Below are 13,233 nucleotides of genomic sequence, written 5' to 3'. Positions count from 1 at the left end.
TGTTGGTCAGACAATTATCCAGGCCTTTATAAAATCTATCCATTGATTTGACTGGACTTCCTGTGGCAGTGAGTTCCACACGATAACAATATGGTGTACAAATAAGTATTTTTTTAATCTATAGACCTTTTCCTCCTGTACCATAGGACAACAAAAGGGACTGAAACATTTTTACTATACCCCATGTAGTTTGCTTTTGCTTGCAGGTAAAAACTGCTTCGGAATGTGTAATACTTTTGTGTGAACGGTGCTTTCCTAAGTCTTGTCTACATGGGCAAAAAATGGAATCTGTAACACTCAGACCAGGGGTAGTGATGTTAGAGGCTGCAGTGGGGTTTAGAGCATGGTTAGATGATGGCACGGTGATCAAAATGCATAGATTTACCTGAGCCCTGTCTACAGCTCTCACTTCCACCGGCAGCACTGCAGCAGTGAGGGGGGCGGGGAGTAGGAAATGTCTCCAGCTTTGCCAGTGCAGAAGCAGCCACTGTGTGAAAACAGACGTTTCTTTGCAGCCTGTGGTGAGAGAGCAGTGAGGTTATTCATAAACTGCTCCGAAAAACAACAGGAAATAGGATTATTTAGAATGAGCCGTGTAAGAGATTAGATCAAACACATTTCAGTCTGGAGGTGGGACAAGAGGGGAAATGGAGCCAAAGTTTTGGCCTAGTGAAAAATGGACCATTTTTGTTTTATAAGCCTCTGAAAGGTCTTCAGATATTCTTGGCCTGCCCCTTTTGTTATTCATTGTACAAAATACAGATAAAATAAGAACACATCTAGCTGGAGCCATTTGCAGATCCCGCAAGGGAAGGGAAGAATGTTGGCATGCTATCAAACCGCCAGCCAAATGCATTCACATGATCCTGGGTCTGTCTGTTTTTCCCTTAACATTCTCACGGTTGCCTGCCGTCAAATCACTTCTACCAGTAGTACCAACAGTGGGAAATTTGAGGAAAAAAGCATCGTGCAGACAAGGCCTGAGTGCTAAGATATGGGACAACAGAAAAAGCCCTGCAAACTCTGAATAAAAGGGGAAGGAGGTGTGGGTTTCCTTTCTCTTGTCCAATTTGCAAACCTTGAGAAGGTAGCATGAGAGGTAGCAAACAGGGCTTCCACCTAAGCACACCTCTCGATAGCTACAAAGACAGCCTGCCCCGTTTGAAATCTGAGCATGGCACATCTGCAATAAGTCGTCTGCTGGGACGGCACCGAGCAAGTTCTCATATCTGTTAATAACCTTGAGACAAAGCTCCACATCTTATAACAAATACTAAGTCATGGCCACAGAGGCATCCTGCTTGTCTCCAGGCGCTGGGGAGCAGGGAATGCTTTGCATAGCTCAACAGTGTCTCCTCTGGCTGACTGAGGGGTGGCATTGGCAAGTTTCTGTGAAGACCCACATCAGAGGAGATGTACCGCAGCTGGGGCAGTATGCGGCCTCAAGGGCAAGGGATTCAAATGGGGACAACACAGAGCAAGCCCCCAGTCCAAGTTCAAGAGTTAAAGCTGGCAGGCTGAGATGAATGCTCTGCAACAAGCCCCTTCTCCCTGGGTTTCAGGCTGTCTTTGAGGGCCTCCTGGGAAAAGGCAGTTGTGCCAGGAAAGCAGCAACCGGTAGCCCTTGCCCTCCCAGAGTGTTTTCTAGGTGAGTGTGGCCCTGCTAAACACGTCGAGCAGGGTGCTTTTTGCATCTGTCGGGCCCATCTGCGGGACAGAGCAAGGCCCGTCGGCTGTTGTTTGGTTCCCTTGTGTGTGTGCTTTGAGGAGGAGACCTTTCCAGGTGGGGGAGACAGGCAGCGGGCTCTGGCCCACCAGCAACCTGCCTTTTAAAAAGCTGCAAGGCAAAGCCGCCTGCACTGCAACCATCGTCCAGTGCCCAGGCCTGCCCTGCCAGGTCCCTCCCCTTAAAACCTTACGTGGGTTATAAGATTTTGGCACTGCAGATACCTGTCAAGTTTGCAACACGCCACACGCCAAAGGCTCACAAGAGGGCACAGGGGCTCTCACTGCCATTATCACTCCGCACACTGAAGTGCAAATAAATATCGCTGTGGAGCTGCTCTAGCTAGACTGGCCCATCCCCAGCAATCCCCCAATGCTTCTGCCCTGCCTTCAGTGACAGCAAAGTCAGCTCAAACCCAGGCTCCGTCACCTGCCAGTCACACCTCCCAGCTGCAGGCAGGTCCCAGAGAAGCCCAGGTTTGGGAATAAAGAAACTAGACCCTGTAGCCCCTTTTTAAACCAGGTTATTATTATTAGTGCCTATGGACTCCCCCCTCCCCTGTTGAGGGGTCTACAGAGGGTGAGAGTCCTACGCCCTCTCCTTGCCCCTTGGCCTCTGGGCAGACTGGGTGCCGTGCAAGGGGGGAGAGATGGGTCCCCCGCTCCTGCTGCCTGCACTTTGCCTAAGGAAACGGGAATCCAGGCAACGCTGCTAGGCCAGGCTGCTGCTGCTGCTGTCGGGCTAGGCCTTGCACAGAGGTGAACAACAAACCCACCACGCTGGGGCCCAGCTCCCCAGAAGAGAAGGGGGAAGGGAGCTAGACTCCTCTGGGTGCAACCGAGAAGGCGGAGGCTAGAGGGGAGCTCAGCACAGGGGGTCAGACACAGGGACAGCAGGGGGAACGAGAGACAGGAGGATGAAAGGATACAGTAAGTACTGAGGGGTCCAGTGTTTGCAGGAAGATGTTTGCAGGCGGTGTCCCTGGCTGGAGGGGTGTGCTGCTTCCCAGTGTGCCCCTGCCAAGGGGCGGAGGTTACAGGGTGATGGGGGGGTCAGTGCCGCAGTGGGTGTCCAGGGGGCAGTGGGTGCTGCTGTGGCGTGTGCCCGGACTGGCAGGGAGGGCGTTTGGAGAAGCACTGGTTCCCCTTTCTCTCTCCCCTGGGCCTGCTTCCCCTCTGGCTCGGAGTGTCAATCCGGAGTGCTTCCCCCAGGAGTAACCCGCCTGTGAGCCCAGACCCCACTCAGCCCCCTGCTCCCCTCTGGGGTTTCTTTGCTCCCCCGCCCTGCCCATGGGAGCCAGCCTGAGCTATTCCTGCCCCTGCTGCCGCATTTTTCCTCTGCAGCCTGGAGCCGCAGTCCCAGTCAGGCGGCCTGGCCCGGCTCCCCCGCCCTGCACACAGCTCTGCAGCTTGCTCCATTATTGATGGCATCCGGGAAGCCAGACCCGGCTGCCCGTCCTCTTCTTCAGCCAGCCTCATCCTCTGCCCACGGGGATGCAGTTTTACTGGTTTGATTTTAAAGCCGAGGACAAAGGCTGGCTCTGCTGCCATGCAGGCCGCACAAAGCCCCTCCTAATGCAGCAGCTGCAATTCGCGATCTGGGCGCTTGACAGACGCTTGCAAAGTTGCATTTTTCTCTGGTGGCGCCGCATCTAAGCTGGCACCTGCGGGGAAGGGGCGAGGGGCTGGGGCTGGAGCTTCAGCTGTGGCTCCGCCTGAAACTATCCCAGTTATTTGGAAGCCAAATGCGCAGAGAAGCCCCTGGCAGCTGCCAGACATTTGTCTTCGCCACCCACGGGGGGCCAGCAGCGCCTGCCTGGCTCGGGGGGGGGATCTAGTTAAAACCCCAGCCCGCTCTGGCCTGGACTGAAAGGGCCCTTTGTTTCAAACGCTGGTTTCCCACGTGTGGCCCCGGGGGTCTGCGGAGGGGTCTGCGGAGGGGTCTGTGACCCGCCCTCATGAGCCTAGAAGAGCGGTTCCCCCCCCCCCGGGGCTGACAAAGGGGGCTGCAGCGCAGGTTGCGGGGGGCTGCAGAGGAGCCAGGCTGAGCAGCCTGGTTTATGCAGCTGCCAGCGCCGGGCGCGTACAGCGCCGTGCACATGCACCCGCCCACCCACGCCCTGGCCCCTGACCGGCCCCACCTGTCCCCCTGGCACGGGGGGTGGGGTGCCTGCCTTTGGGGCCCGCTCTGCAATCCGGGGGGCACGGGGGTACCCCAGCTCTGGCTGCTGGGGGGGTGTCGCGGGGTGGGGGGGCGCTGGCTCCCGGGGGCAGCCCCGCCCCGACGCCCCGCTGCGGGGAGCCCCCGGCTCTGCGCTGAGCAGCGGGGGGGGGACTCGATTTGGGGGGGGCGCCCCTAAACCCAGATCTTCTGGTGGGGGAGGGGCCGCCTGGGGGGGTCAGTTGAGGGGGACCCCCAACGCCCACCTAAACACGGGGTCGTGTCCCCCCCAGCAGCCCCCGCATTGTGAGCTCACAGACGGACGGGCCCGCCAGCCAATGGCGGCCGGGCTCGGGTCTGACGCGAGCGGCCGGGCCCCGCCCCCCCGGGGACGGGGGTAGAAAAGCAGCCGCCGGCGCCCGCCCGCCTCACTCGGTTACTTCCAGCGACTCTTCGCTTGTCGGGAGAAGTAACGTCCCCGCCCGCCCGCTGCCTGCGCCCCCCCGCCCCGCAGCATGGTGAGCTGGGGGTGAAAGCGGGGGGCTATGGGGGGGGGGAATCTGGCGAGGTGGGGGAGGGGCCCGGATTGCGGCAGGGGCAGCACATGGGGGCTGCGGGTTGGCGCCCACCCCTGAGGGGAGGGCGCGCGCCGGCCGGCTCCCCTTGGCCCCTCCCCGCCGGCCGTTATCTTTCCCGCGCGCGGGCAAGGGCTCGGGCGCGTGGCGGCGGCCGGCTGCGCGCGCACCCCGTCGCTGCAGATGGGGGGGGGGGAGGGAGGGAAGTGGGAAAAGGCCACGTGTTGAGTCTTGTCTGCACGGGCGTGGCGCCCCGCCGCTGCAGCCGGGTCCTTGCGCAACGTGTTGTGTAATCCGCCCCCCCCCCCGCAGTACTGCCAGCCCCCCCCCGCCCCCCCCCGCAGTGCTGCCAGCCCCCCCCGCCCCCCCCCGGTCCCTGCAAACTCCCCAGCCTGGGAGTGCTGCACCGCCCCTCTGCACACTCCTCATTGCAGACCCCCCCCCAATGCTACCAGCCCCCCCCCCCAGCCTGGGAATGCTGCACCGCCCCTCTGCACACTCCTCATTGCAGACCCCCCCCTAATGCTGCCAGCCCCCCCCCATCCCTGCAAACTCCCCAGCCTGGGAATGCTGCACCGCCCCTCTGCACACTCCTCATTGCAGACCCCCCCCTAATGCTGCCAGCCCCCCCCCATCCCTGCAAACTCCCCAGCCTGGGAATGCTGCACCGCCCCTCTGCACACTCCTCATTGCAGACCCCCCCCCAATGCTACCAGCCCCCCCCCCCAGCCTGGGAATGCTGCACCGCCCCTCTGCACACTCCTCATTGCAGACCCCCCCCTAATGCTGCCAGCCCCCCCCCATCCCTGCAAACTCCCCAGCCTGGGAATGCTGCACCGCCCCTCTGCACACTCCTCATTGCAGACCCCCCCCTAATGCTGCCAGCCCCCCCCCATCCCTGCAAACTCCCCAGCCTGGGAATGCTTCACTGCCCCTGTGCACACTCCTCATTGCAGACCCCCCCAATGCTGCCAGCCCCCCCCATCCCTGCAAACTCCCCAGCCTGGGAATGCTTCACTGCCCCTGTGCATACTCCTTATTGCAGACCCCCCCCAATGCTGCCAGCCCCCCCCATCCCTGCAAACTCCCCAGCCTGGGAATGCTGCACCGCCCCTCTGCACACTCCTCATTGCAGACCCCCCCCAATGCTGCCAGCCCCCCCCATCCCTGCAAACTCCCCAGCCTGGGAATGCTTCACTGCCCCTGTGCATACTCCTTATTGCAGACCCCCCCCCAATGCTGCCAGCCCCCCCCATCCCTGCAAACTCCCCAGCCTGGGAATGCTGCACCGCCCCTCTGCACACTCCTTATTGCAGACCCCCCCCTGCAGTCCTGCCAGCGCTCCCCATCCCTGCAAACTCCCCAGCCTGGGAATGCTTCACCGCCCCTGTGCACACTCCTTATTGCAGAAACCCCCCCCTCCAGTGCTGCCCTAATTCCCCCACAGACCCCCCCACTGCAGCTCCCTCTGCATCCAGCCCTGCGCGGCCCCTTGGGGGGGGAGGGCACCGAAACCCCTCCATGCTGGGTAATGCTAAGGTTGGTGTGGAGGAAAAAACCCCTCCCCTGGCTGGAAAGGACCAAGTGTGGTGCTGAGGGGTGGGGCTACTGGGGAACAGGGTGGCTCTTCCTTGTTGCGTTTCTTGCTCAAATAAATCCCTCCTCCTGCAGCCATTTGAAATGAAATGGCCACTGGTCCATTACGTAAGCCCTGCATTTGTGTGTGTGTGTGGGGGGGGGGTTACTGGATGCTGCAAAAGCTTGTAATTCCCTTGTCTTAGATTTGCTAAACCCCAAAGGGGGCAGTTGCAGCTGACACGAGTGCCATCTGTCCCTGCTGATTCCTTGCAGAGGCAGAGAGAAATGTGTTGGAGCAGGTGGTGTGTTCAGCAAGGGTGGGGTGTGTGCCTTAGGAACGTAAGTGGATTGTAAAAGGGAAAGATGTAAGCTAAATCTAGATCTAGGCCTAGGATAATCCTAGGAGTCGGCCACTGGTGGCAGATGTTCCTTCAGAGAGTAAATCTGGGTGTAGGGAGAGAGACAGTTTGCTTTCTGCTTTGCAGATGTGGAAGTTGACTGCATCAGTTCCATTTTTTGGGAGTGGGGAGATGGTCAGCTGATAGCTTGCAAGTGGTGTGATTGCTGGTAAATCACTTGGAGGCTGGCTGCAGACACTGCAGTTGCTGCTTCATGCTGAATAGTTCATTCATTTAAAAAAAATTTTTTTTTTTTTTACTAGACCACATGGTGGAAAATTCAATTGCATATTGCCTCCTTTTTCTCTGACTAAAGACTGTTCTTCCTGTTGAGAAATGTGATCATGGCAGGAGTTGAAGCTTTCTTCATTTAGCTAAATAAAGAAATTCCCTCCCTAAGTCCATGGAGGGGCAGGTGCAGGGTGGGAAAGGGGGCACATCCAGACCAGAATCTGAATGCAAAATGGTAATGCAATCCCAATGTGTGTCATAAGAAATCTGTTCTAAGGTGCAGGAAATCTGGCCAGAGGTTAGTTCACTAACTACAGATACAAAACTTACTCCTTCATGAACCCAGACATTCAGAGGCCATGCTGTGACTCAAAAGATCTCACTGAAGCACTGACCACATGCTACTGGAGACTGGGACCAAAGGCCCTGATACTGTGATCTATAGACATTGAAGGTGAATTAAAAAGTACTATTCCTGGCTTGTTACTGGGGAAAACAAGGCACTGAGCTTGCAACTGGGGGAGCTGATTCCCTCACTCCCAGTGCCGTGCCGGGTCTGTCCATTGGACCACATCACCCTGTTCCCTTATGTCACATAGATGGATGACGCCCTTTTAATACGGCGAGAGGAGGTCCTTGTTCCAAAGGGCATGGTCTAACCCGGAGCAACGAGGTACTTGGGAGTAATGGTTCAGGGACGCTGTAGACACTGATTATAATGAAGTCATGGCACTAACTGGTTCCCTCTTTCTCCCCGCAGCGTGAGTGTATCTCTATCCACGTCGGCCAGGCTGGTGTACAGATCGGCAATGCCTGCTGGGAGCTCTACTGCCTGGAACATGGGATCCAGCCTGATGGCCAGATGCCCAGTGACAAGACCATCGGCGGAGGAGACGACTCCTTCAACACCTTCTTCAGTGAGACGGGTGCTGGCAAGCACGTCCCCAGAGCCGTCTTTGTGGACTTGGAGCCAACAGTCATAGGTGAGTGTGCGAAGCCATCATCTGACTGCTTTCTGGGCTCCCTTGTAAACTCATGTGCCTAGAGCAGACAGCCGCTGTGCATGGACAGCGGGGAGACAAACTCTCTGCCTTTCCTCTCCCCAGATGAAGTGCGCACTGGAACCTACCGCCAGCTCTTCCACCCTGAGCAGCTCATCACTGGCAAGGAAGATGCTGCCAACAACTATGCCCGTGGGCACTACACCATTGGGAAAGAAATCATCGACCTGGTTCTCGACAGGATCCGCAAGCTGGTAAATACCACTCATCTGAGGGGTTTTGTTCAGTGTGTGTGTTGGTGTGTGGCAGGGAAGGGAGAAACCTTCAATCTGTAGGACCCCTCCCTCTGGTTACACCTGAGGGAGCAGCTGCCATACCAGAAGAGTCTAGAGACCCGCACTTGTCACCCAGCAGCTTGGTGGTTCGTTCTTGGAGGGTTCGAGATCTGTACTAGTGTGAGCTGGGCGTGGCTCTGAAGGAGTGTTTACCTTTGGTGTAGATCTCTGCAACTTCTAGCACAGGGATGTCTAATGTCAGGGCCACTTGATATATTTGTGACTGAAGTGACTTGTGATCTGTAGAATAAGCTTTCATTACAATGGTTCCAATGTTCCAATCCTCATGGCTGTAAAGTTGACCTTTCACATATGGGACTGTAAACCAATGCAAGGCACTGTCTGCCTGTGTCTGCAGACTGGCTGGAATGGCAGCTCTGAGAGGTGAGAACTCCTCTTCTCCTCCTTCCTTCTCCCCAACACAGATGCTTGTACCAACCTCTCACTGGGTGGTCGCTCAAACTTAACAGTAACATCTTGCCAGTCAACCACTCACATTCCTGAGCACTTCGTCTGATAGGCTAGGACGTGGCATGGCTGGGAGCTGGTGCAGGCGAGGAGAGGTAATTTAGGCAGGGAAACAAAGGATGGGGAAATCAGCATGCCTAACTGGAGCACATCCTCCCCACGGATGTTCAGAGTGCAGTGAATACTGAGAAAGTAACTAGAACCCTAATTACTGCATACCAGAAACGTGCTACCTTGGTCTCTGCAAATCTTGCACTGACACCACAACTTTACCTATACAACTGGAATTTGGCCCCCTCAAAAGGGGTCTGCCTGCTGTCCTTGCACCTGTATGTCTAATGGGAGGGAGAACTGGTGACTCTGGGTGATGCTTGCATTGAGAGATTCATCCCCCTTCCTAGGGTATCTGATCTGCTTGAGTGACTTTGGCTCTCTTGTAAAGAGGAAGGAGCTGGGCGACACAACTAAACTACTCTGTGGCCCTCCTAAGACTGCTGCCCTAGAAAGGGTTTTGAACAACGTGAGGCTGAGGGAGTCTCCTGCATCCCAGCTACTGCAGCCTGTGGAGTTAGATGTGTGCAGTAGCTACACTTCGTTCTCTTCCTCCTTTCTAGAGAACTGAATTTGCTGGCTGACCTCCAGCAGCTGGGCAGTGATCATTGCTAAGGCAAACCTTCCACTGTATGTAAAAGGAGGCATCTCATGGGATCAGGAGGAGGAGCCATGTCTTAGGATGAGTTTTCTATGGGGTGGGAATTTCCACCTGGCAGATGCCACCAAAGAGGAGCAATATGGCCTCTGATACTGCAAATCTGTTCAGACCCCCTACAGCCCAGAGGCATAGTGGTATCCCTGGCAGTGTCTCATGCTACAGCTCCATCTAGGGAGGAATGCTTGACAGTTCAGTAAGTGTGATGGATCAGTATTGGGTGGATCTCTAATCAAAGCCAGTCTGTCTGGGGCTTTCTGCCCCTGGCACAAAAGGAACAGAGGTATAATGCATTTAACTGACTGGGGACTAACTAGAGCCTGTCCTGTAACCAAGATTTAAACTATGCTGGGGGTGAGGAAAATACTTTGTCTCCAACCTCAAGCCCTACATTCAGGTATCTCATCTTCAACAAACACTTAAATTTGGAAGAAAATTGTCAGCAGTGTGGGATGGAAGACTGTGTTCTTCTCCCATTCTAGATAGTACAAGTTGTGCTGCAAATACAGGCTAACTCCTCTTGCTTTTCTTTCCCCTTTCTTCTAGGCCGACCAGTGCACCGGTCTCCAGGGCTTCCTGGTCTTCCACAGCTTTGGAGGTGGCACTGGTTCTGGGTTCACCTCCCTGCTGATGGAGCGTCTCTCCGTCGACTATGGCAAGAAGTCCAAGCTGGAGTTCTCCATCTACCCCGCTCCTCAGGTCTCCACCGCAGTGGTGGAGCCCTACAACTCCATCCTGACCACCCACACCACCCTGGAGCACTCTGACTGCGCCTTCATGGTAGACAACGAGGCCATCTATGACATCTGCCGCAGGAACCTGGACATTGAGCGCCCCACCTACACCAACCTGAACCGTCTTATTAGCCAGATCGTGTCCTCCATCACCGCCTCCCTCCGATTCGATGGTGCCCTGAATGTAGATCTGACAGAGTTCCAGACCAACTTGGTGCCCTACCCCCGTATCCACTTCCCTCTGGCCACCTATGCCCCAGTCATCTCTGCTGAGAAAGCTTACCATGAGCAGCTTTCTGTAGCAGAGATCACAAACGCTTGCTTTGAGCCAGCCAACCAGATGGTGAAATGTGACCCCCGCCACGGGAAATACATGGCCTGCTGCCTCTTGTACCGTGGGGACGTGGTGCCCAAAGATGTCAATGCTGCTATTGCCACCATCAAAACCAAGCGCAGCATCCAGTTTGTGGACTGGTGCCCAACTGGCTTCAAGGTTGGTATCAACTACCAGCCCCCCACTGTGGTTCCTGGCGGTGACCTGGCCAAGGTGCAGCGGGCCGTATGCATGCTCAGCAACACCACAGCCATAGCTGAGGCCTGGGCTCGTCTGGACCACAAGTTTGACCTGATGTACGCCAAGCGTGCCTTTGTTCACTGGTACGTAGGGGAGGGGATGGAGGAAGGCGAATTCTCGGAGGCTCGGGAGGACATGGCTGCCCTAGAGAAGGATTACGAAGAGGTTGGTGTAGATTCTGTTGAAGGGGAGGGTGAAGAGGAAGGGGAGGAATAGATTAACCCTCTTAAATCCCTGCAGCATGTTCTGTGTCCACAAAACTTCATCTTAAAACACTTAGCTTACTTGTTAACTAGGGAAGCGATGGATGGTACCACAATGGTATGAAGGAGCCTTTAAGGAGTCCAGCAATCTGACTAGTTCCCACTGTTTCAAAATCTGATCATGTCAGTTTTCCATTTGTCTTTGTAAACATATCATGTTTGTGAAATAAAGGCTTTAAAAAAAAAAAAAAGATTGCTCTGTGTGTCTAATACAACTAGAGTGTATGTCCCAGAGTGCTTGCGGAGTCCCAACTGTAGGCCCACAGAGCAGCCGTTTCAAGCTGCAGTGAACAGCTTCCCTAAGACCTCTGTCCTTAAATGTTGGCTTCCACTGAAGACTAAACACAAGCCCTGGGGGCGGGCATGTGCCTCCTGCCCCTCGTTCCACTGAGAGCCACCCTGTGAATGAGAATCTCTGCTCTCCCTTGCTTTAAGCTGACCTGCCAAGCTCTCCCTCGAGCCGCTTAAAACAGGCATGGATGGTAAAGCATTTGGCTGGCTGCTTTTCTGCTGGGCAGGTTCTGTGCCTGGCAAGCTAAAAACATGAACTCAAGACCCCACATTGTGAACAAGGGCCTTCACTTACTCCTTTGTGGCATAAAAGGGACCAGCTGGAATGTTCATAATTGAAAGCTAGGCTTGACCATGCAAGCATTCCACCTGCTGGATCATGGTGTATGCAGAAGAGGTCCAGTCGGGCCCGGTGAATGTGCTTCTGGCTCACCAGCCCTTCCGAGTGGCACCGCTTGTTACAGGTTTCACAGAGCCGTGTATTGAACACTAGGATTTAAGATGCTCTGAAGGCCGGCTCCATGCATTGGACACTTGCCATAGTCCAGCAGAACCAAGCTCCAGCAGCAATTTGAATAAAGCCGTTTGTGACATGGCAGCCGGGCCTCTCACCATAGTCCCAGGAGCCGAACAATCGTGTAAAGACTTAATTTGTACCTCGGGTGGGAGGTAGATCAGCTTTCTTGGCACAAGCTCCAAGCATCCTTTGCTCCATAGCATCTCCCAAGTGAGGCGTGGGAATTCCTGTCCTGCCGAGGGATTATGCAGTAGCTCTTTCTGCCGAGCTGGAATCGCTGTCTAAGTTGGTGCGTAACAGAGTATCTGATAGGCAATGGGGCTCTTTTAACAAGCGATGTATCGCTTCTATTCCTTGCTGCTGCAGCACCTCCTTCCCGCCCTGGTCATCTGAATTGCCTGCCTTCTGTGACTCAGCTCCCCCGCTTGCTGCAGCTCCGAATGCCCTCGGTTCATGTAGACGCTAGTGAAAGTCCTAGGGCTGTCTGCATTAGGGGACCCTGCACCAACATAGTTCTGTTACTGCATCTACTAGGGAAGTTTATATTGAACTGTGATCTGCTCTGGTAACAGAGCTGAGCAAGCACCATCTTCTACTACCTAAGCCCCAATACAGTTACGCCGGTGGAAAGGCCCCCAATGTGGATAGACTCCAAGGACTTGCTGTTGTCCATCTTAAGTAATCGCTCTCCTTACAGGGTGTATAGTAACACCCATTGTTTCATGTTCTCTATGTGTATGAAAATACAGTGGGATTTGTCACTGCATGCATCCGATGAAGTGAGCTGTAGCTCACGAAAGCTTATGCTCAAATAAATTGGTTAGTCTCTAAGGTGCCACAAGTCCTCCTTTTCTTTTTGTTGTCCATGGTCACCTCTGGCTCCATCCAGCCATATCACTATTTCTTCTTTTAAATGAAAAACACAACTGAGGATGTTAACCATCCCCGAAATGCTGGGGTAGGCCCTAGGTCCCAAGCATAAAATGGAAAGGAGGAGGTTAGGGAGTCATTTATTTTTTTTCTCCCCACTATTTCAAAATATTAAAAATATATATAAAAATTAAATGTACTATCTTTCCTGTAAGGGGAATGGCCATTTTAAGAAAATATACCCTAGGAGTGAACTAGGGCATGTAAATATATTTTAAAACATGGTTGTAATATGCAAAATCCTATACAACGTTTTATAATCTATAAAGCAGCTGAGAGCATCCAGCAATGCTCATATTGGGTGCTGGAGACAATAGGCTTTCCTCTGCCTGGCTATACAGCTAATGGTTGTTCAGGGTTAGCATGTGGTCTAACAGGTTCGGACACTCTCACTCCTACCAGGTATCATCTCCCAGGGAAATTCAGCGAGCACTGTTAGCATGGGATTGCTTGTAGAAGTAGGATCATGTGTACGCTACCTGAGACCGTTAATCTGCTTCAGCCGGAACACGGTGGCTGTTACATCATGGTGTATAATGTTCCTGGGAAAAGTGCTTCTCTTCTGAAGTGAGGGAGCGGGAAGGAAGCAGGTGTGTCTTTGGAGCATGAGAAGCAACTTGTAGAAGATGGGGTAGCAGGAACACATGCAGAGGGATTTGAGAAGCTTGAAAGTAAAGATGAGGGTGGGGAGAGCAAACAGGTACTGGGATTTGGAGTGGAGAGAAAGCTGGAGTAAGAGGAGA

The 13,233-nt window shown here is 54.5% G+C and overlaps 1 protein-coding gene across 1 annotated transcript; it reads left to right on the top strand.

The window, feature by feature from the left end:
* The first annotated feature begins 4,285 nt into the window (after positions 1–4,285).
* LOC311510380 (tubulin alpha-1B chain) lies at positions 4,286–12,391 on the top strand. The gene is made up of 4 exons (XM_084609997.1): positions 4,286–4,404; positions 7,429–7,651; positions 7,775–7,923; positions 9,728–12,391. The coding sequence occupies exons 1-4, from the start codon at positions 4,402–4,404 to the stop codon at positions 10,703–10,705; spliced, it is 1,353 nt and encodes a 450-aa protein (XP_084466123.1). The 5' UTR covers positions 4,286–4,401; the 3' UTR covers positions 10,706–12,391.
* Positions 12,392–13,233: the final 842 nt, after the last annotated feature.

Source organism: Lepidochelys olivacea (genome assembly GCF_965140295.1).
Source record: "Lepidochelys olivacea isolate rLepOli2 genome assembly, chromosome: 20".
In the NCBI taxonomy this organism is placed as follows: Eukaryota; Metazoa; Chordata; order Testudines; family Cheloniidae; genus Lepidochelys; species Lepidochelys olivacea.
Note: the sequence above shows the minus strand (reverse complement) of the source record. Positions and strands in the feature narration are given on the sequence as shown.